General features: G+C 36.5%; 1 protein-coding gene across 1 annotated transcript; it reads left to right on the top strand.

Annotated features, from left to right (window-relative positions):
• The first annotated feature begins 18,006 nt into the window (after positions 1-18,006).
• Positions 18,007-22,514, top strand: LOC101974216 (olfactory receptor 9G19). The gene is made up of 2 exons (XM_005331602.2): positions 18,007-18,141; positions 21,496-22,514. The coding sequence occupies exon 2, from the start codon at positions 21,520-21,522 to the stop codon at positions 22,453-22,455; it is 936 nt and encodes a 311-aa protein (XP_005331659.2). The 5' UTR covers positions 18,007-18,141; positions 21,496-21,519; the 3' UTR covers positions 22,456-22,514.
• Positions 22,515-24,083: the final 1,569 nt, after the last annotated feature.

A 24,083-nucleotide genomic window follows, 5' to 3' on the forward strand; every position in this document is an offset into this window, starting at 1 on the left:
TTATAAAGAGCATAGCATATGGATTAGAAATAGCCGGCTGCTTAGTTCTTCTCCAGCTGGCCCCAACCCCACTCCTCAGCATGGCTTCCCCAGGTCTGGGTTCAACTGGTGGACTCTGACAGGAGTCACTCAAGTCGGAGTTACTAGGTCTCTATTCTAGAATCTACTCTACCAGTAACTAGTCATTAGTACCTTGAGCAGTCTGCTCATGTTTGTAGACTTCCATTTTCTCCCCATGTGTAGATGGATCTCCACCATCCTGGCTTGAGAACCAAGAGTTTGCAATGCCATTGTCTCTCACTTTCATCCTTTTGTTTGTGGGGTGTATTGAACTCTTATCTTGCTCACTCTTATGGTTTGGATGTGAGTTATCCCCCCAAAGCTCACGTGTGAAACAATGCTAGAAGTTTCAGAGGAGAAATGGTCGGGTTATAGCCTTAACCTAATCAGAGAACTAATCCCTGATGGGATGATGGGATTGACTGGTTGTTAACTGGAGGCAGGTTGGCTGTGGCTGGAGGAAGTGGTTCATTGGGGGGTGGCTATGGGGTATATATTTTGTACCTGGAGAATGGAGTCTCTCTGCTTCGTGATCACTATGTGAGCTGCTTCCCTCTGCCACATCCTTCTGCCATGATTTCCTGCCTCATTTTGAGCCCTGAGGAATGGAGCCAGCTGTTCCTAGGCTAAGACCTCTGAAACTGGGAGCCCTTACATACATTTTTCCCTCTCTACAGGTGTTCTGGTTGGGTCCTTTAGTCACAGCAGCACAAAAACTGATTCAAAACAGTTACTTCTCTCCTTTTCTGTTACTTATTTGCAGGTTTGTGGTTTTAAAGGCATGTTTTGTAAATAAACTGTGAGACCTCTGAGTGGAAACTGGAACCTGCCCTTGGCTAATGAAAACTACAGAGGGCACAGACTTCACTTCCACAGGCTGGGACTGTGACCTCCAGCTGCAGGTCTTCTTCTTCCTGCTCCTTCTGAATTTCTGCGTCATCATTCCAATTGACAACACAGGCGTGCTTGTTGAGTTGGCAGTTTTTATTTTGACGGGAGCTGTAGGAAACGTGAGGGGTCAGACTATCTCGGTCTCCTTCAGGCACATCTCACTGACGTCCCGAGGAGGAGCCATTGTGCTGATGGGAGCCCTGACATTGTAGATTTACTGTGAGATTTCCCATAAGGAGAACATGTATGAATGCTGACTGATGTTTTAGGTTCTTATGATAATGAGTCAAACCATATACCCCTTCATTTTTCCTGTGGCATTAGTAGGGTAACCATCAGAAGTAACCATTAAAGTTACTAATTAAAAATGCAAAACCTCCTCGCTTTAACTTAAGTAGTATTTTGTGTTTCCCTTTACAACGAATGCTCTCGGTTTGAAAGAAAAAAAATGAGTTTAAAGAGACACGAAGCCTCCTCTTGAAATCATATACTCAGTCAGTTAGGAGATGAGGATAGAAATATTAGATCCCTAATGAATTCTCCATGTGAGTTTGACTTCAAGTTGGTTCTTGTTTATAAACAGAAAAAAAAAATATTTATTCCAGTGTTTTCTTGTATTTTGGGGAAGGGTTTCAGAGTAAGATGATTGCTAAAAGATGCTTCTGAAGCTGAGAACAATTTACTATAATGAAACCATGGTTGAGAAGAAAATCCTGTAAAATTAACAAAGGTAAGTCGGCGTGGGGATGCACACTTGTGATCCCAGCAACTGTGGAGGAAAAGGCAGGAGGACCACAAGTTCAAAGCCAGCTTCAGCAATTTAGCAAGACCCTAAGCAACTTAGTAAGACCCTGTCTCAAAATAAAACATAGAAAGGGCTGGAGTTGTGACTCATGGTTATGTGTCCAAAACCATTTTTAAAAAGTAATTGCTCTAAGCTCTGCCTTCCACAATGTCGTAGGCCACAGATAACATTCCAGCCACTGTGTAAAAGCAGGGCCTCCTCTCCAGTTTCCAATACCTTCATCTTATTTGTACAAGAGAACTCATTAGAATGGCTTTTACAATTCACCTTTCTAAATATTCTGATCACAGCCATAATAAGTAATAGCTAAGAAGATGCAGGCTTTCTCTCCTGCACCTGTCCTCTTCCGAGCCCTCACAGAATTGCCCTTACCGCTCTGTTCATGACAGTCTGGGGGTTTCCAGCCTGCTCTTCCAAGTTCTTCCTGCCTCTCCCCATTACCCAGTTTTACACTCTTTCCACATTTTCATGTTTTTCTTACAGCAAGAGCCCTGCTTCTTAGTACCAATTTTCTATCTTGGTCTATTTTGTGCTACTATAACAGAATACCAAAGACTGGGCATTTTACAAATAAAATAAAGTTTTTATGCACAGTTTTTAAGGTTGAGAAGTCCAATATCAGAGGTGCTGGTAGGTCTGATACTCAGATCAGATAACTATGGTTTAATGGAACAAATTTAGCTTGACACTTGCTTAAATACAGTTTGCCCACTAAGAAGGTTTTTGCATTTTTAAATGGTTGGAAAAAATAAATCAGAAGAAAATAATTCATGACTCATAAAAATTATTTAGAAGTCACATTTTAGTGTCTGTAAATCCAGTTTTATTAGAATATAGCCATCTTTTTGTCAGAGTTTCTCGAGAGCAGTATTTTTGGATTGAATAATTTTTTATTAAGGGGATATTCTTTGCTTTTAATGTATTTAGCCACATGCTAGCTTTTATGCCTAAAATGCCTTCAACATTCCTTTGTCTCAGTATTTGCAACCAAAAATGTATCCAGATGTCAAACAAAAACACAGAAACTATTACCATGGTTTGTGGATTGTCTGTGGATGCTTTGGAGCTATAAGGGTATGATGGGATCTCCCAGTTTCCTCCACTTTTCTTTTGTCTTGACTGAAAGTACAGAATGCCTAGACTATTCTCTAACCCCAAAAGATGCATGTTTTCCCCTGAAGACCTGAACTTTCCCAAGCACTGACCCAAGTGTTTAGGTTCCTGTCTGAACCACTGAAAGAAATTAGCCTTGGCCCAGACTTTAATTCCTGAAACCTGACATGAACTCAACCCTACTCCTTCACTGTGGCCTGCCAAGGCATGTTACAACATACTCTGTCTGTTAAGTGCTCTTAATGATCACCCTGAGGTTTAGCGCTTCTTTCTCTGAAACCATAGTCAACCCCAACTGGGGAGGGCTTGGGACACTCCCTTGTAGGAATTCCTCTGCTGCAGCTCCAGCAGCAACTCCAGCCTCTGTTCTGAAACTGGCAGAACTGAGTAGTTGTCACAAAGAGTCGTCACTTATATAAATATAAGTTATACATTTTAAGATATATACACGTCCTATCTTTCCAAAGATAAAAACAGTTTTGCATTTTCTCTTTTTGATAGATGGAATGTTGAAGTTTCTTATTATTGGTGAGAATGGGTTTCAAAGACAATCTAACATTTTATATTATATATTTAAAAACCAGATGAATGTCTAATTTGCTTTATGTTTATGAGTGGTTAGATTGTCAAGTTATAGGCTAGTTACCAGTAAAATGACATATTTGCTGACAGGTACAGATATCTGATGAAGACTAATTTATGAGCCCACATGGAACTGCCAGGAAATGATTCTGTAATTCCTGCCTACCCACAACTCACCAGGCATTTGAACATGTACCTGTCCTGCAGCATTCTGGTCCCTTATCCACAGTAGGTCCACAGGGCAGGTACTCAGGTGGCTGACTTACATTAAAGTAGAATGTTGCAATAAATCTAAAAAAAGAGCACTGGATGCTGTAATTAGTTTCTGGGGCACCACGGGGGCATGGCTGAGACCTGTTTATGGAGAGTACCTGAGGAGGCTGCCCTTGGCCAGATTGTGCCTTCAGAGGGTGACCAGCAGCAGCTCCATATTGGTCCCCATATTTTTTGGCATATTTAGACTTTGCACAGTGGTGGTTAAAATGCACCTTTTTTTAAATGCTGGGTTTGGGATCTGGGGTCTTATGCATGCTAGACTACATGCTATGGAGCTGTACCTCCAGTGAAACACTCTGTTTGGTCACTGCTGTTTCCTCTTAGAATGCCTGCTACAGCATTCTATTACACTTGATGAGTGCATGTTTGTTAACTGTCTTATAATTACCATTCTCATTCTTAGCTCACCATAAAATATTTGATGTTTTTGCATATCTAAAAAAAAAAGCTGGCTTACATATTTATAGCATTATTCACCAAAATCAAAAGGCAGAAACACAGCAAATAGCCATTCAGGAATAAATTAATAAGAAAAATGTACTCTGTACATAAAGTGGCATACTATTCAACCTTCAAAAGAATGACTTTATGGATTGACATAGTCTGACCTTAAAATTATGTGTGAAGTGAGATAAGGCAGACTGTAGGGGTTGCAAATCAAGTCAAGGTGGCACCAGGCAGTTTGCCAGGAGGAGTGGTTTGTGAAGCAGCCAGTGAGCCATTAAGATGATGAGGATTCCTTATTGGCTGACTGCTGTATCTAGATGATGTTAATTGAGTCAAGCTGTGTGTAATTATTTGGGTATATGTACCTCTGCTGTCCCGCAGAGAAGTGGCTCCTGCTACCTCGGGTGCCCGCTACTTTGAGTTCTCGCTCAGTTCACGCTGAGTTCACTCGCAATAAAGTAGTTCCCGTTTTAACCTTCAAGTTGCTTGTCACCTCTCGGTTATTTTGCCCAGTCGGACTGCAGCAGCAGACATAACAGGAAAAATACTGTATAATTTCACTTGGATGAGCTACCAGGAGTAGTCAAGTTCATAGAGACAGAAAACAGAGTAGTGGTTATGAGGGATTGAGAATGAGAAAATGTGGGACAATTATCTAGGGGTATAAAGTGTTCAGTTTTGGAAGATAAAAAAATTTCTAGAGATTGTCTGATTTCATGGGGATAACATTGATTCTTGTGTGAATAAAGTCAAGCAATTAATGGGCCCTACCGGGAAGACCTCTTTTAGATTCAGCTTTATCACTAATTTTCTTTGAAATCTTCAGAAAACATCTTGTTCCTCTAGCCCTCATTTCGCATTGACAGAACAAAATAATAACTTTGTGAGCCATTTACGGAAGTTTTTGTGAATTATTTACTGAAGTTAGAATAAAACATACAACTCGGCTGGCATTTATTATGACTATTAGTAGGGACAACCAAAAGGTATCCCACAGCCAATTTATAGAACAATAAAGTTCACGACGTCATAATGGCCACGAAAAAACAAATACAGGGCTTGATAAAGAAACAGAGTGAGGATGGAAACAAGAAAGGTAAGAAGGGAGAGAGAGGAGGAGGAAGGAAGGAAGGGTCACATGGGGTGAGGACATTCAGTGGTTTCTTTAAGGAAGCTTCCCCTCCTGGGGTTGGGGATGAAGATTGATTTCAGGTCTAGCAATGGTGAGGAGGACACTAGATTGGAAGGGACAGTCTCAGCAAGAGCATGAGGCAATGACAAGGCATGATGCTTAGCTGGATGAGGGAAATGGGAAATAAAGGGCGGGAATGTGAGTAGGAGAGCAGAGGGAGTCAGTTTCTGACCTCATTAGTTTGAAGAGGTGGGACTTCATGTTTTCTGGAGAAAGAAGGGGCCAAAACCAGATATTTTAAATGTTCAGGGCTACCCAGTCAGAGAGCTGGTGTTGTGTAGCTGGTCAGAAAGAAAGAATGACGAGAGGCCTGGGGACTTGTCCAGAGATGGTGCAATACCCTGGGTGGGATGGCTAAACAGTGAGGATGATGAGCATTTATTGAACTCTTCCTGTATACCAGGCACTTAAATGAATTATCTTGGGTAACTCCATACTCTAGGGACTCTTACTGAGTCGACTTTTACATTTGAGGAAACTAACACTCAAGAGTTTTTAATAACTTGATCAAGATCAGGAGCTAGCGTTCTGTCCCAGAGGGGTCCTGAAAGAACCACTGCAGCCTTTCCTACGGCTTTCAGTTCTTATAAGTTAACATGATCTGAGTTTGCTGGGTTTTGCTGAATTGGAATATATTTTTGTTTGTTTTATTTTGCTTTTTAGGGTGATAAATTGAAGCCCAAGAAGACAGGACAGCAGCCCATGAGTGGATAATGCTCAAAAGTGGCCCTCCCGCGCCTCTCATCAGTTTACAAAGGGCACTGCCTATCCTCAGACCTAGTGTCTCTGTGCTGGCTGATCTGCCAGGTCCTTGGAGGTACCTTTCAGAGCTGAACCACAATTATCATCCATGAAGTTTTCTTATTTAAAATTGCCTTGATTAATTAGATCCTCTGAAACTTGTTTAGGAGTGAGTAAGGTAGATTAATTAATGTTGATAGTTGCTGGTCTCTGAGCACCCAATGGATCTTAACAATACCCAAGACATCTTGTTAGGAAAAAGATCGGTAACAACTACTAGGCCTCGGAGTCTCAGTCTCACACTGTCAAGAGTAACTTAAGTCACTATTTGGCTGTAATAGCTTCTCTGATATGTTAAGTTCTGTTTGCTCAGGCTCCAAACTCATATAAAGCTTTTTTTTTTTTTTTTGAGTAACAGGAATGTTAATTAGAAAAATCACTCTAGATATGAGTTGCACTAAGCCCTTTCTTTGTTAAGTGAGGGAACTGGCAACAGGAATGGAGAACTGATCTCAAGTTTGCAGAATTAGAAACACAAACTCATCTAGAACCTATTCTCCCTGGGATTTAAAGCACTAATTCCTTTTAGAATAGCATGACACCCGCTCATAGGAAAGAAAGGAAAGAAGAAAAAGAGAGGAGAAAAGTAAATTAAGAAAGGAAGGAAGGAAACAAGTCTCAAGTAACCATCACGTTGGAAAGGGAATATTAAAGATTTTATAATTAATTCAGGGTCCTCTCCAAAGGACCCACCCTTTGAAAAGAAAGGAAATAAGATGATAGTTGTTTTCTTGTGAAACTTCCAAAATCTGTGATAGGGCAGTAGGAGAGTTTTTTGAAATGAGCACCAGTGCTTCTTGGTACCTTCTGATGAAGCCACAGAGGGAGAGAAATAGCTTTGGCCACTCAGGGGAATAAGGACACTTGCTCTTTTTTTTCTCTGCTTGCATCCCTCTGCTAGCTGACATTCTTTTTTTAGATTTATCTAGGCCTTCCCTCTGAAAAACATTTGATATAAGCTGAATGGATATTAGCTGTGCAAATATGTTTATGTATTTGTTTACATAACCACATTTTATTTCTTATATTTGTAAACTGCTACATGTTTCTACACACATCTTATGCCAAAGAGCAAGCTTTGAAACTAAGTAGGAGGGAAGTTACAAATGAACCAAGGATGAGTTTAAATAAGTAGAAGTATGACCAAGGCTTGGGTTTAGAAAGTGAGGGTATTAACCCCTTGCCAGAAGCCTAGCATTCGCGTTCAAATATTTCCTCCTGTTCTATAGGTTTTCTCTTCACTGTGTTGTTGCCTTTCTCTACAGAACCCTTTTCGTTTGCCCAATTTTGCTTTTGTTCCCTGTGATTTTGTTAATTGAATAACTTTGTAATTAAAAAATCTTTACCCACACTTGACTTGGAAATATCCTGTCTCTAAATAATAATATTTTTAAAAGGGCAGTGGATGTGGCTCAGTAGTTAATTACTCCTAGGTTCAATCCCTCATCCCTTTCCCCTCAAAAAAAAAAAAAAAAAAATCTTTGTCTGAGTCAATGTCATGACCCATGACATCGATGTTTTCTTGTAGTAGTTTCATGGTTTTGAGTCTTACCTATAAGTCTTTAATCGATTTTGAGTTGAATTTTACATATGATGACAGATAAGCGTCTAATTTCATTCTCCTACATGTGGATACCTAGTTTCTGTCAAACTATTTATTGCAAGCAATATCTTTTCCACAAAGTGTGCTCTTGGCACCTTGGTTGGCAATCAGTAGGCTGTATTTATTTATGGACTCTCTATTCTATTCCACAGGTTTGTCTATTTTTATGGCAGTGACACTATTTTGATGACTACAGCTGATAGGATATTTTGAAGTCAGGTAGTGTGATGCCCCCTGTTTTGCTCTTTCTGATTATGATTGCTTGGACTCTCTGATATCTTTCATGATTTCATACAGATTTTAGAATTCTTATTTCTCTTTCTGTCAAGCATACTGTTGGTATTTTGGTAGGGATTACATTGAACCTACAGATTGCTTTGGGTAGCATGAACATTTCAACATCAATTTTCCCACTACATGATCATAAAAGGTCTTTCCATATATTGATGTCTTCTTCAATTTCATTCACCAGTGTTTTGTAGCTTTCATTGTAAAGATTTTTCACTTCCTTGGCTAAATTTATTTCTAGGCTTTTTTTTGAGTTACTACAAATGGTATTGTTTTCTTGATTTCTTTTTCCATATGGCTTACTATTCAGTGTAAAGAAATGCTATTGATTTTTTAAGTATATACTTCTTTATTTTTTAATTGGTTCTTTTATGTATTCTGAAATGTTACTGAATTTTTCATAAGTTGTGATAATGTTTTGGTGGATGATCTGAGGTTTTATATATTCAAGAGCATATTGTCTGCAAGCAGAAAAAATTTAACCTACTCCTTTCCAATTTGGATACATTTTATTTCTCTTTATTCATTAAATACTCTGGCTAGGATATCCTATACAATGTTGAATAGAAATAATGAAATTATCATACTCAGAGCTCAAAAACAACTAGATAGAAATAAAATAAAATAACCTGATTAAAAAATGGGCAAAAGGCTAAGAGCTATATGAAAAAAAAAAACTCAACATCTCTAAACATCAGAAAAATGCAAATTAAACCATGATAAGACATTACCTCAATCCAATTAGGATAAACATTATTGAAAGACAAATGATATGAGTTTTGGTAAGAATACGCAAAAAAACTGAACTCTTACATGAGGTTGATGGGAATGTAAATTAGTACAGCCATCATCTGAAACACTATGGGGGTTCCTTAATAACGAAAAAATTAGGCTATAGTGGTAGAGTCTAGCATGCACAAGGTCCTAGGTTTGATCCCCAGAACCACAAAAATAAGTAAAAAAAAATAACTATTGCATGATTCAGCAATTACAGTACTAAGTATACATCCAAAGGAAATGAAATCACTTGTCAAAGAGAAATCTGCACCCTTGCTTCTTGGCTGCTTTATTTACAACAACCAAGATATGTAATCTACTTAGTTGCCCATCAATGAATGAATGAATAAAGAAAGTATGTAAATAAACAATAGAATATTATTGAGTCAAAAATAGCATTAAGTCTGGGCACTTGCAACAACATGGGCAATCTGAAGGATGTTATATTAAGTGAAATAAGTCAGACATAAAAAGATGAATGCTGCATGATCTCAGTCTTTATCCAGAGCTTTAGAAAGCTGATTTTGTGTATGTAGATAGTATAATGGTGTTATCAGAGCCTGGGGTGATTGAGGGACATGAAGAAGTATTGGTGAGATTATACATAATCACAGAGAATAGCAATTCTCAGGAGCTCTGCTGTGTAGGAAAGGGACTCTATTCTAATGTCAACACATTTTATTGTTAAGAAATATAAATATTGGATGTTATATGCTAATACCACAAAATGATAACTAGATGAGATGACGCACTTGTTAATTAGTTAGATGTAACCACTTCAGATTGCACATCAAAAGATCCTATGTATTGTAAAAGCATGCAATGCTGCCAGTTTAAATAATGATAAAAAAGAATATCATGAGGGTTGTAATGAAAGGCATGTGGAGGTTTATTTTCTCTCTTTTACAAACTATGAAAAAAAAAGACAATTTCTGTCTCTAGTTGGCAATGCTTATGCTATTTATCATTTGTTGTTATGCTTTTATGTTGAAAAAATGATATATTTTCATAATACATTAGTCAATAATATAGGCAAATAATTGCACAGTAATTACTGAGAAATCATCACAGCACAGACCTTCAACTTCCCTAACAGTGATTCTTTCTAATTGGTTCCGTGTTTCCTTCCAGAGGATTTTTTATTCATTAGGAAGGATGTGCACAGATAAAATTTTAATAGGCACACCAAAGCAAATATTCAAGAAATTTACACATTGTCCAGTGATTTGGTTTTTTTAAAAAAACTGTAAATATACATTTGTCATGATTATATATCTGAATATTGGTCAATTAATTAATTCATAATTACCTAGCCATGAGTGTCTATCAAGGGCTGCTTGAAAGTTATACAGGAGGCTGCGGTAGGGTGGAGATGGAGACACTGGGGGTTTTGGGTTTTATGGTTTTAGGACAACATAGGGAAGCATACAATCCCAAATACACATTAATTTTACAATATAACAAGTGCTACAAAATAGAGACGTTTGGTCATGGATGCCTTAAAGGGTGTGGATTCAATAAAAATCCTAAGAGTGGTGGAAGCTGGCCAGTGCAAAGCTGGGTTCTGGTCTCTCAGTTCATGGATACCAAGTCACAGCGAATTGCGTTTCCTCACCACAAGATGGCAAGAACTCTCCATGAAGGTGATCATCCCTGCTAAGCTGAGGCTAGAATGTTTTCTTTGATTGTCCACCTGTGAAAAGAACAATATCGAAAATCAAAATTTTAAAACATTACTTATAACAAAAGCAATATTTACTTACATTGCATATAATTAAAATACTGGCAAAACCAATTTTTTCATTTCTATTTCATAGGAATTATATTATTGCTAATAAAAATAGTAAAAACCTACTGCATTGAATGAAGGATACATAATGAATATGCCTTCCACATTCTACTCCATATTGACCCTCATTAAATTTAGCTTTTATCCTATAGATTACCTCCCTCCCCTGTTTTTAAAGGCTTTATTTTTTTAAAGAGAGTTTTAGGTTCTCAACTAAACTGAACAAAATCTACAGAAGAGAACTCCTTCTAACATTTTTTTTCCTATGTACTTGGCAGTATGTAATATTTTATTATTATTTCCCCAATATTTTTTTTCCTTTAGGGGCTTATGTTTCTGCTTGGCTTTTAACAGCCTGTTTGGATTTTGGGTTCTCAACATTTGTTTGATATTTAAATGAATGCTCCAGACTATTACTAGAGGTAGACTAGATCATATTGTAAAACAAGTTCCTGGGAAGCTTTCTCCTTCCACCAAGCAGTGACTCTGAAATCCTGGTTGCTTCTCTCTTTTGATGCCACATCACCTCTACATGGCCACTACTCCCTGGCAGAGGCAAGCAGGAGGATGGGTGATGTCTATGGCGTTTTATGGACAGAAAGAGAAATCTTGTATTTCCTTGTCCTTGTCTCATTGGCCAGAACACAGTCACATGATCTTGGCTTTAACTACAAATTAAATTGGGATTGCAATTTTGCTCTGTGCCCAGAAAATAAATGCAAACCAGCCTGGGAGCTCTGTAGTTATACATAACATTGGAATTCATTTTGACATTATCCTCATACATGCACAGAATAGAATTTGCTCTGATTTAGTCCCCAGTACTCCTCCTTTCCCACCCTTTTCACTCCCCCTTCTTTTACTCTCCTGGTTTTCCTTCTTTATATTTATAGATTTTTAAAAATTAGTACTTTATGGATATACATGAAGATGAAATTCACTGTGGTACACCCACATATGTACACAGCATATTTTGGTCAATTTTATTCCACCATTCCATTTATTTCCTGTCTCTCTTCCCTCCCCCTCAACCCCCTTTTTCTGCTCCACTGATATTCCTACTATTTTCATGGGATTTGCCCTTTTACTCCCTTTATTTTGGTCTATCTTCCACATATGAGAGCAAACATCTGACCCTTGGCTTTCTGAATCTGGATTTCTTCACTTAGCATCATATTTTCCATTTCCATTTTTTTTAATCAGTCAGTGTCATACTTACTTTATTTTTTTTATAGCTGAGCAAAACACCATATTTTCTGAATCCATTCTTCTGGGCTGATTCTATAACTTGGCTATTGTGAATTGTGCTGCTAAAAACTCTGATGTGTTTGTATTCCTATAGTATGCTGAGTTTAGTTCTTTTTGATAAGCACCAAGAAGTGGGTAGCTGGGTCACACTGTGGTTCCCCTTCTAGTCTTTTTGAGGAATCTCCATGCTGCTTTTGAGAGTGGTTTTACTAATTTATAGTTCCTCCATAAACGTCTAAATGTACCTTTCCACCCGTATGCTCACTAGTATTTTTTTTAATTATTATTATTATCTGTTCTTGATTGACATTCTGATTGGAGTGAGATGAAATCTCAGTTTAGTTTCATTTTGCATTTCTCTGATTTCTAAGGATGTTGAATATATTTTCTTATATTTGTTGTCCATTTGTATTTCTTGTTTTGAGAAGTGTCTATTTAGTTCTTTTGCCCATTTATTAATCGGGTTATTTGTGGTTCTGGTGTTAAGTTCTGAGTTCTTTATGTGTCCTGAATATTTAATCCCCTGTTGGAAGAGCAATTGGCAAAGATCTCCTTTCTGTAGGCTCTCTCTTCATTAATTGTTACCTTTGTTGTGCAGAAGCTTTTAAATTTGATGCTTTCCATCCCACTTATTGATCCTTGTTTTTATTCTTGGGCTTTAGGAGTCTTGTTAAGGAAGTTGTTGCCTATACCAATATGCTGGAGTATTGAGTCTACATTTTTTCTAGCAGTTGTACAGTTTCTGGTCTAATTCCTAGGGCTTTGATCCACCTTGAGTTGTCTTTTGTGGAGGGTGAAATGCGGATATCTAGTTTCATTCTTCTACATACTTTTATACAGTTTCCCTCACATCTTTTGTTAAAAAGGTTAACTTTTCCATAATGTATTTATTTTGCACCTTTTCAAATATCAGACAACTAAATCTATGTTCATTTGTTTCTGTCTCTTCTATTCTGTTGGTCTTCATGTCTGTCTTGAAGCCAGTAACATGCTGTTTTGTTACTGTAGCTCTGTAGTATAATTTGAGATCTGGTATTTTGATGCTGGAGGCATAGCTCTTCTTGCTTAGGATTGCTTTGGCTATTCTCAATCTCTGATTCTTCCAAAGGAATTTTGGGACTGCTTTTTATAATTTTGTGAAGAATGCCATTCATATTTTGATGGAGATTGCATTGAATCTGTGTAATGCTTTTGATAATATGGTCATTTTGATAAAATTAATTTTGCCTATCCAAGAACTTAGGAGGTCTTTCCATCTTCTAAAGTCATCTTTGAAATTTCTTTTTTCCATATTCTCTGCAGTTTCCATCTCAGAGGTCTTTCATCTCCTTGGTTAGATTTAATCCAAGCATTTTTTTAGGTTATTGTGAATGGGATATTATTTTTCGTGATTTGTTTCTCAGCAGATTCATTATTGGAGTATAGGAAAGTGATTTTTATATGTTGATCTTGTAGCCTACTGTTTTGCTGAATTCATTTATCAGTACTAGAAATCTTCTGGTGGAGTTTTCTGGGTCTTCTAAATACAGATCATGTCATCAGAAAACAGAGATAATTTGACTTCTTCTTTTCCTATTTGTATCCCATTACTTTCCTTCTCTTGCTTGATTACTCTGGTTAGAGTTTCAAGAACTATCTTGAATAGAAGTGGGAAAGTGGTTATCCTTGCCTTGTTCCTGATTTTAGGGAAAATGTTTTCAGTTTTTCTCTGAAATGATGTTGGCCTTGGGTTTGTTATGTGTAGCCTTTCAATATTGAGGTAAGTTCCTTCCATCCCTATTTTCTTTAGCATAAAAAGACACAAATGCATGTTGGATTTTTTTCAAATGCAAAAATCCTTAATAAAGTTTTGGCCAACTACATTCAAAAAACACATTAAGGATATGGTACCTCATGATCAAGTGGGTCTCATCCCAGCGAGGCAAACTTGGTTCAGCACGTGCAAATCAATAAATGCAATTTACAGCATCAATAGTTAAGGTCAAGTATCACATGAGCATCTCAATGAATGCAGAAAAAGCATTGACAAAATCCAGCACTCATTCATGTTTAAAACACTAGAGAAACTAGGAATAGAAAGAATTTACTTCTGCCAGCTATAATAACTTTGTTTTTTTCATGTAATTATTTTATTGTACTTTGTATCTCCAGGCAGTTTTCCCACATTTGGGTAAAATGTGTAGCAGGGCATAAGCTTAAAATTTATGAAAAGAGTAAAACAGAAATTTCTGGAGTGGTAGTTGGAATAATTTGAGGGGTATTTTATATGCCTTTAAACATCAGGATTTAATTGAGATGTCAGATTTATAGCAATTCACATCTTTAATTTTCCAGATAATCTGGAAGTTAACATTTGATAAATGATTTATTAAAGCAAATACAAAAATTTTGTTAATTTATCATTTATTATAAATTATAATTTATTATAATTAACATTCAATAAGAGTAATGTGTTATTACTCTTATTGAAAATGTTAGAGACTTTTAAATTGAGCCTTGTGTAGAAAAAAAATGTATTAAGCAAAATTATGTGAATAAATATTCCCCCAAAATAATATAAAAGAAATTTACCTCAACACTGTAAAGGCTTTATATGACAAGCCCCAGAGAGTTTTACTTTCATTTCAGTTAACCACACCATGAATTTGAGCAAAATCTGCCAATGGCTTCCCAATGCACAGAGAATGTTGGACAAAATCATTCACATGGTCTACTCAGCTTCTGTGCTATCTGGCCTTGTAATCTCTCCTGTCTTTTTAAATATTCTTCTGTTTATCTCTTCAAGGTCCCTTACTCTGAACTTCCACAGCCTGAAATCACTACCTGCATTAGCCAATCTGACTAGTCAATGATTATTTCTCAATTCTTAGGTAAAATATTACCTTTGTAGGTAAATCACCCACATAGCATCTTGTATTCTAATACAATCTTATGACACCCTATTTTCTCCACAATGACATTCATAATTTATAATTTAAATTCGTATGACTATTTAACTGGCCCTAATGAGGCTGTAAACTTTTACAAGGGCAAATGCTATATCTGTCCCTGTACTTAAATGTAAACATATGTATATGTAATTTACATATGTATTTTATTTTCCTTTTATTTTAAAAATTGTGTACTTATTTATTTTATATAATTTTAATTTTTAATTTATGTTAATTTGTATTTTATTTTTAAATTGTCTTTTTATTTTCTTTTTTATATTTTTAATTGACATGAGTTAAAATACCTTTATGCATACTACTTCATGAGAAAGACAAATTATTTACAATTTAGAGATAAGAAAAATGAGGCTTGGTAAATTTAAATACACTGGTGTTAGTCACACAGCTGGTGATTTGTAGAGCTGGGATTCACTCTGATGCTGTCTCTTTTTAGTCTGTCTTTTACCAATTATTAAGCTCAGCTTGTCTCAGAGTTGTATTTCTTCCAAATCACTGCACAGCTAGATTATTTGAATAAATGAGTATATTCACAGTCTGCTCTAACTGAATGACTGTGGGTTATCAATAAATTCTGTCCCTTAATATTATTGTTCATAAAACAGGATGATTTTTAAGAAAACGATAATGAATAAAATTTTAGAAATAAAATTTTATGGTCTTTTAATTATTCTTCCTATTATAATTTTTTATTACAGTTGCAATGATTTCTGAACATTTTCTGTTTATAGGATATCCCATGATTTTGTTCCGGCTAGTTCCTTTTTATCTCCAATTCATAAATAAAACTCACATGATAAAAGTTTTCACTTATTTTTTAAACAAATTGCATCCACTAGATACATTATGATGATCCCTTCCCACCTCATTTCGGAAAGATTACTGAGCATTATAATTGGTCACTTGGCACCAGAATCATACATGGAGATCTTTTTCTCTTAGCAGCAAATCCCAAAGGGATGCACAACCTTATTTGGTTTCCCAGTATTCTTATCACTGGAAAGAAGATTTCTATGACTGAGCAGAAGGCACTTGGATCTAAGGTAAATCGAGAAATTCTTGACTTCAGCTGAAATTCAGACGAAATGATTATGTTCATGAAAGTAAGTACTGTATTTAATAGCTAAAAGTAAAAAGGTCAGAGAATCACAATATAGACAAAGAATGATTCTTAATGTAAGATAATTGTACATTTTGAAAAAGAATAAAGTTCACCTTTTCTATAATTATATCTAATAAAGAAGTGGAAGAGTCCCTGGGTGTCTTCTATTCTAGCTCCATTTTCTATTTCAGTGAAACAGGTTAATTAGATGTGTGGCCTGGTGGATGCTTCTTTCTCATAAACCCTCTGTAGCTATGGTTCACTGCTTTCCTTCCTGTTACCTTGCTAAGACCATTTTAGAGCTCATAACCAGTTCATATGAAGAAAACCTACAGAGGGTCAATATTTTCTTGAATGTAGAATGTTTCTTTTTCTATATTAGGTAGTGTAAGTGTGTATATGACCATGATCATAGGACCATGCTGTACACTTATAATTAATATGTTATGGATGAACTGTCTAATAAGTAGCAAAAGGAATGACACAGACAGCAGGTACATTAACCCTGGAGAGGATTGAGAGATCATTAAGAGGCCAAGTTCTAAGGTGTAATCATTTCCAGAAGCATCTACTTCTTAAAACATCCTCCAGTGGGGTGCAGTGGCATACACCTGTAATCCCAGCTACCCTGGAGAAAAAGGCAGGAGGATCATGAGTTCAAGGTCAGTCTGGACAATTTCCATGACCTAGTCTTAAATAGGGCTAGGGATGTAGTGATAAAGTGCCCCTGGGTTCAATCCTTAGTTCTGCAGGGAAAAAAAAATTCTTTTGATGAAGAGAGCTGTTGATGGATGAGTAGAATGATTTGTGAAGAGAAACTTACTGAGCACCTCTTGAATCCAACATGCATGCAGCCAACTTTATGAATGAATCGGAAAGTAAATGAGCTTAAGAAAACTCTCGTCTATGTCTGTCTCTATCTATCTATCTATCTATCTATCTATCTATCTATCTATCTATCTATCTATCTATCCATCCATCCCATTCTGTGTAGACCATGTTTTCCTCATTGTTTCTGCAAGGAAGCTTGGGAGAAATGATTCAAAGTTAGCATCAAGAATGGCAACGCGTTGCCTGAACGCACAGTTCACTTACTTGTCTTTGCACAATACTAACTGCATCTATGGGTTGCTAGAAAATTTCTAGGCGAACTTGTGGTCCGTACCATTAGTGGATAGAATTTGTGGATGTGCAATAGGTTTTACCCCTGTCTCTACATGTAACTTTTTTCTTTTTAATTTATGCAGTTCACTTGTGTTAATACGGAAGGTGGCTTAGTGTGAGCTCTAAGAAACTAAGTCTCAGGCTCCACACTAAGCCACCTTTGATCTATTTTTTTTTTCAGAAAACCATTGATGTAAACATATGTAAACATTCACATTTATTTTTACGTTATACTTCAATAACTGTAGTTGAAAGCAAGCCAGGTTAGTGAAAACAAATTTCTTGCATTTCATTTCCAAATGGAATTTTGAAAACAAGTCTTTAGCTACCCATTAGTGTGAATCCATATATAAAAGAAGGTGGTTTCTCCCACTGAACACATGGAAATTCAGGCAGTCATGGCACAGGTGAAACTGGAAATCCTGGGGAGGTCAAGCAAACATCTGAGGGCTGGATTACTGAGGTGAGTAAAATCATGGAATCGGGAGAGCACGACATGTAGTCTTAACCTCAAGTTTTCAAATTGCAGACTCACATTTGTAATATGATGAAGTCCCACTGAATAAGAAAGGTAGGTAAGAAATCAGAGTTCTGGAGGGGATTATATTATTTAATATTGGCTGCAGCCAACTAAGTTTAGAACCCAGGTCTCCTGATTTGTGGGCTCCTGCTGCTTCCGGAAATATGCTCTATTAAAAATGTCTTTAGCACCTTACACCCTTGAGGAATGAAGGCAGTCAAAATATCACCTATTTTAGTTCTCTTTGCTTATAAATAAGATTTTTTTAGATTAAACCTAGCATCAATATTTAAGTAAAAGGTTATATATAGGTTCTGAAATTCTAGTGGAAAGAAATTGTCTTATCATAGATGTACTGTTCCAAGAGTGCAATTCTTTATTTTTCTAGTTCAGTTTTCAGGTCATACATTAACACAATTACCAATTATTTTGTTTTATTTTTGTATTTTTAAAGCTTTGAATCTACTAGAAGAAATTCAGCAGCCCTACCAATCTGTAACCCTGGCCGTCATAATCAAGCCCTTCCTTGATGCAGGTAGGTTGTCAGGAGACTTTTGAAGGATGTTGCATCTCCCATGTTGGCAACATTCCTGTCCTGCTTCTACCTCTGAGGGAAAGGGAATGCTGAGGCTGTATTCTGTCACTTCCTGTGTGAGATTTCTCATGCTGTTCTAACAGAGTAGTACAAAATCGATAGTTTAGAAAAAATAGAATTTATTCTCTGGATGTTCTGGAGATCAGCAGTCTAAACTCAGTATGTCTGAGCTAAAATCAAGGTGCCTACATGGCCAGATCCCATCAGATCTTTAGTGGAGGGTCCATCTCTTGCCTCTTCCGTTTTCTTGTGGCTTCCGGCACTCTTTGGCTGCTGGTTGTATCCCAGTCTCTGCTTCAGTGGCCAAATCTCCTTCTGACTTCCTCTTGCAAGGGAGGTGATAATATATAGGTCCCACCATGATAACATTTTTATAGGAAGATAATTTTTATTATTTTTATTTTTTTTTTATGATGTGCTATCAGTTGAACCCAGGGCCTCAAACATGTTATACAAGTGCTCTATCACATGATTATATCTCCAGAGTCTTAACAACACATGGGAAGAATCTTTTCCCATATAAAGCAACATTCTCAGATTCTTGGGATTGGAATTTGAGTATCTTTGTGGAACTATGTATGGTATATTACTCAGCCTGTCAAGCTTCCACAAGCCTTTCATTTTAAGCAGTTTTAAAAGAACTATTAAATCTTTAGAACATTTAACACACACTATTGAAATGATTATTCAATAATTAATATTTTGACTTCAATTTAGGCTGCTTTTAGAGGTCATACTGGTAAGCTGAAGTTCTCAAATTCCTGTTATCTAGGTAAATCTATCCCCTGATTTTCTACTTTCTGCAGTTTGTTCTTAGTTTTGTGGATAAATAGTTGAATGAAATGTAACTATTGCCTTTTATGGACTTTACAAGTACAATGCATTTTCAATTATGTTCCAAATTAAAGTTAGAATAAGATTATGCTTTGTTATATAATTCATTATAAAAGGACAAATTCAAAGATCTAAAGAAAAATTAAGCCTTCCTTTCAAATACCCATTTTCATATAGTCCACATGATCCTCCAATAACCCCAAATACAACCAGAAGAGAAGATATACAAATCTGACCATTTGCCCAGGTTTAAATTGTATATTCATTTTATTATTGTTGTTAATTTTATGTATTCTGGGTATTAACCCTCTGTTGGATGAGAGTGGATATTTTCTTCTATTATCTTTATATAGTTGTTTCCTTAGTTGTGTAGAAGTTTCTTGGTTTGATATAATCCCAATTGTCTATTTTTCAAATTTTATTTGTTGTGCTTTGAATAACATAAAGATCATTGCTCATTTAAGTGTCCTGAAGTATTTCTCCTTTTTATTTCTTGTAATTTCATAGTTTCAAGTCTTAGATGAAAATTTGATCCATTTCAAGTTTTTTTTTTTTTTTTTTTGTACAGGGTGAGAGATGGGGTCAAGTTTCAGTCTTCTGTGTATGTATATTCAATTTTCTCAGTATCATTTATTGAAGATGCTGCCCTTTCTGCAATATGTGCCTTTTGGCACCTTGGTTGATAGTCACTTGACTCTAGATCCATAGGTTCATTTCTGGGATCTTTTTTTTTCTTTTTTTTTTTTACTGGAAAAAAATGCTCTATATCATTAGAAATTAGGAGAATGCAAATCAAAACCATAGTGATGTATAATTTCACCCTAGTTAGAATATCTATTACACACAAAAAATAAATGCTGGTGAGAATGTGAAGAAAAGTTAATGCTTGAACACTGCTGATGGGAAAGAAAATTAGCATATCCATTATAAAGAACAGTACAGAAGTTCTTAAAAGACTAAAAATGAATCTACCAAATGATTTACCTATTCCTCTTCTGGGTATACATCCAAAGGAAATTATATCAGCATATAATATAAACCAATAAGACATATGCATGCTTGTGTTTATTGTAGCAATATCTACCATAGCTAAGATACAGAATCAGCCTAGGTGCCCATCAATAGATAAACAAAATACCCCCCCCCACACACACACACACACTAGTAGGTTACTAGTTAGCCATAAAGAAGACTGAAATTCTGTCATTTACAACTAAATGGATGGAACTGAAGACATTATGTTAAGGAAAATAAGCCAGATACAGAAAGACAAGTACTGCATATTGTTGCTCATATGTGGAAGCCGAAAAAGTCATCCTGGATGTAAAGTATGGGTTACTAGAAGTTGGAAAGGAAGGATCAGATAAAGGAAGGCTGGATTTGATGAGTGCATGCTGTATACATATGTGGAAAGGACACTGAATTCCATAAATATGTACAATTCATACATGTTGGTCAAAACCAAAATTATTTTTTAAAAAAGGCAGAGGAGCTCAAGGTGAGTACAGTCCTGAATGAGGTTGATAGATGGAGAAATAACTAAGTAATCCTATAACATTGTAGGAAAAAAACCAGACTGGCTAGTAAATCTTACTCTAATTCAATTAATTTTCAATCAGTTCTTTTGACCTGCCCTAATTCAACTCAATAAGCTGTGTTCCCAGTCATCCAGTATTTGACCTTACCTTCCTGGGACAACCAAGACTACAATGCTATGTGCTTGATCACCTGCAGTGAGACTACACAACTTGGTTTGGTATTTCTAAAACTGATTGTGAATTACAAAGAGGTAACACTGTAAGATCTGTCAATACTTGGGTATAGCAAGGTGTCAATAACCACAGAAGAGAAACTGCTAGCATAGCTGTTTTTTTTTTAATTTAATATTCTGGTAATCCATTATTGCCTTAGAAGCACAAATAAAAAATAAAGCAACATCTTCAGCACATTTTGCCATCAATTACTTCAGAAGTCATTTGCACTTCAAAAATATGTTACTCTCAAATTCAGTAATGATTTTTTAGGTCTTTATTTTCAGAGTAATTTTTATTTAGGTTAAGATATCACTAGTTCCTAATCGAATGACAGGAAAAGCTAATGTTGATCTGACATAGAAGTTGTTTCTGCATTCTAAGTTTCAATCTCCTATGATGTTAAAAGGAAAGAATAAATGCTATAAAAATAAAAAAGAAGAAGAAGCTACACAAATCACCCTCTTACATAGAAGGGAAAATTAGATTGTAAATATAAGGTGATATACACCAACTGACCTCTCCAGGCTACTGAGAAGTGATTTCTCATCTCCCTAAAGGAGGGATACCCAGTTTAGCAAATACCCCCATTTCATAGTAAGAAGTATATATGCATCAGTTGGCTTTTTCAATGTTCTAGAAAGACAAAAACTCTGGGGAAAACATAATGGTGTCTTAAGCCATGATAAGTGTACTAATCTTTTCACAGAAAAGACCCTAGAAACCCAAATCCATGGATGAAAAGAATTTCACTGGAGTGAAGGAGTTCATCCTTCTCGGATTCACAGCAGATCCAGGGGTACAACAGGTGCTTTTCTTCATCTTCCTCATCATTTATATCTTCAGCCTCTTAGGAAATATGACCTTGATCTCTCTAATCTGTGCTGATTCTCAGCTCCACACTCCCATGTATTTCTTCATTGGAAACCTGTCATTCCTGGATCTCTGGTATTCATCTGTCTATGCCCCCAAGATCCTGATGACCTGCGTCTCTGAAGACAAAAGCATCTCCTTTGCTGGCTGCCTGGCCCAGTTCTTCTTCTCTGCTGGACTGGCCTACAGTGAATGTTACCTTTTGGCTGCCATGGCTTATGACCGCTATGTGGCCATCTCCAACCCCTTACTGTATTCCCAGGCTATGTCCCCAAGGTTATGTGCCAGTCTGGTTGCAGCTTCCTACCTTGGTGGCTTTGTCAATTCCACTCTCATCACTAGTGAGACATTTACTCTGAGCTTCTGTGGTGACAATGTCATTGATGATTTCTTCTGTGATCTGCCCCCACTAGTAAAGCTGGCCTGTGATGTGAAGGAGAGCTACCAGGCTGTGCTGTACTTTATACTTGCCTCCAACGTCATCACCCCCACGGTCCTTATTCTCGCCTCCTACCTCTTCATCATTGCAGCCATCTTGAAAATCCGCTCCACCCAGGGCCGTCTCAAGGCCTTCTCCACCTGTGGGTCTCACCTGACCGCTGTCACTCTTTACTATGGTTCCATTCTCTTTATTTACTCCCGACCTAGTACTAGCTATGCCCTGGGACGGGATAAAGTGGTGTCAGTGTTCTACACTGTGGTGATTCCAATGCTGAACCCTTTGATCTATAGCTTAAGAAATAAAGATGTCAAAAATGCTCTGAGGAAAATGTTAAATCGAGCAAAGATTTCTTAAACAGAAATACTTGGCAAGTAAAACAAAACAAAAACAAAAACAAATAAACCAGCAATAGATTTTTCTCCATGTTGTTATTATTAGCTTGTACTCTCAGAAATAAAGAAAAATTGTTTCATAATTATAAACAATATCCTGTGTTTGTTTTCTTAATTTGGCACTTAAGAGATATTTTTATAAGAATAAATGAAGGTGGACTATTTGGAAAAACTGCTGTGTGTGCTAGCTTGACAGAGTCTATAAAACTGCTGAGAATGTGAGAGGTTTGAAAGAAGGCAGATCTGTTAGAATTTTCAATTGACATTTCATAAGATGATTTTATCTATAATGTTTTAAACTATAACTTAGCTGGCTATGGAATCATTATCAACATTTGACTTCATATAGCTCATAGTTGAGAAAACAGGATCATGACCTATAACTTACAACTCCAGAAGCACTTATGTTGCTTAGAGAACAAATCAGCAAAATATGAAGTAGAAAAGAAATATCACTTAGAGCCACTATGTATTCCCAGTAAAAGAATATTGTCTCCACCAATCAAAAATCAAGGTTAACAGTCTATTAATTGTATAAGATAGAAATGGACTTAAGCTGACCAAGAACACAGGGACATCATATACATAAATACAGACAGACAGAAGAGATTTCAAATAACTACATCCAAGGGAAGGTTCAGAACAAAATCTCTACTGGGTAAAGTAGTGATTGATAGTAACTAAGAATCTACAAATGTTTGTATTTTTTCTCTCTTTTATGCATCAATTAATTAAGCATTAGAGACTATTTCATTGTAATGATGGACACAACATCTTTATTTAGTTATCTTTATGCAGTGCTGAGGATCAAACCCAGGCCCTCACATGTGCTAGGCAAGTGTTCTACCATTGAGCTACAACCTCAGCCTCCCAATCATCTTTTTAATGGCCTGATCTCTACAGTCACATTATGAGGCACTGGGAGTCAAGGCTTCAACATATGAATTATGGGGAGACGATTTCACCCCTAACACCAGGGTTGGATAGTGGATTCCCAATGGAGGAGACAAGGAAGGGCACTCTGGACAAACAGAGGGGCATGTGACGGGGAAAAAGCAGTGAAATATAAGATATATTTTAAAACATCATAAGTAAAAATAAAAAAGAAAAAAAATAAAACATCATAAGTAGTAAAATTTGGAGAAATTCTGTATCAGACATATTTGATGCTTATATTATAACTTAGAACCATTAGGAGCCAACTTTTAAAAATACTGCTCACTTGATCATATTCCAATTAACATATTATCCCCACATTCCAAGTGTACTCTAATTGTGTCTTTGGAGACGGAGGTACCTATTTCTGGCTGATGCGTGGAAGAAGTCTCAAAGGGCTATTGAGAAAGTACATATGTTGAGTCCAACAGAGGCACACCAAAGCACCAGAAGAGAGAGAGCAAAGTGTGTCACTTCCAAGAACTGACCTTTCTGGCCCAGGGTAAGCTCCTGGGATGGGGAAAGTTAAGCAGTTTGGTGTTTCTGTGACTTTAGCTATAATTAGAATGGGATACAGAGTTTGGCTGGGCTGTCAAAGGATCATTGCTTTGCCAAACTTGCATGCAGATGTGAGTGGTCTCCCTCCCTCTCTTT

This window comes from Ictidomys tridecemlineatus, chromosome 4, assembly GCF_052094955.1.
Source record: "Ictidomys tridecemlineatus isolate mIctTri1 chromosome 4, mIctTri1.hap1, whole genome shotgun sequence".
Classification (NCBI taxonomy): Eukaryota; Metazoa; Chordata; class Mammalia; order Rodentia; family Sciuridae; genus Ictidomys; species Ictidomys tridecemlineatus.

Excerpts from the sequence above, each read along its gene's own strand:
- LOC101974216 (XM_005331602.2), top strand. The coding sequence starts at position 21,520 with ATGGATGAAAAGAATTTCACTGGAGTGAAGGAGTTCATCCTTCTCGGA.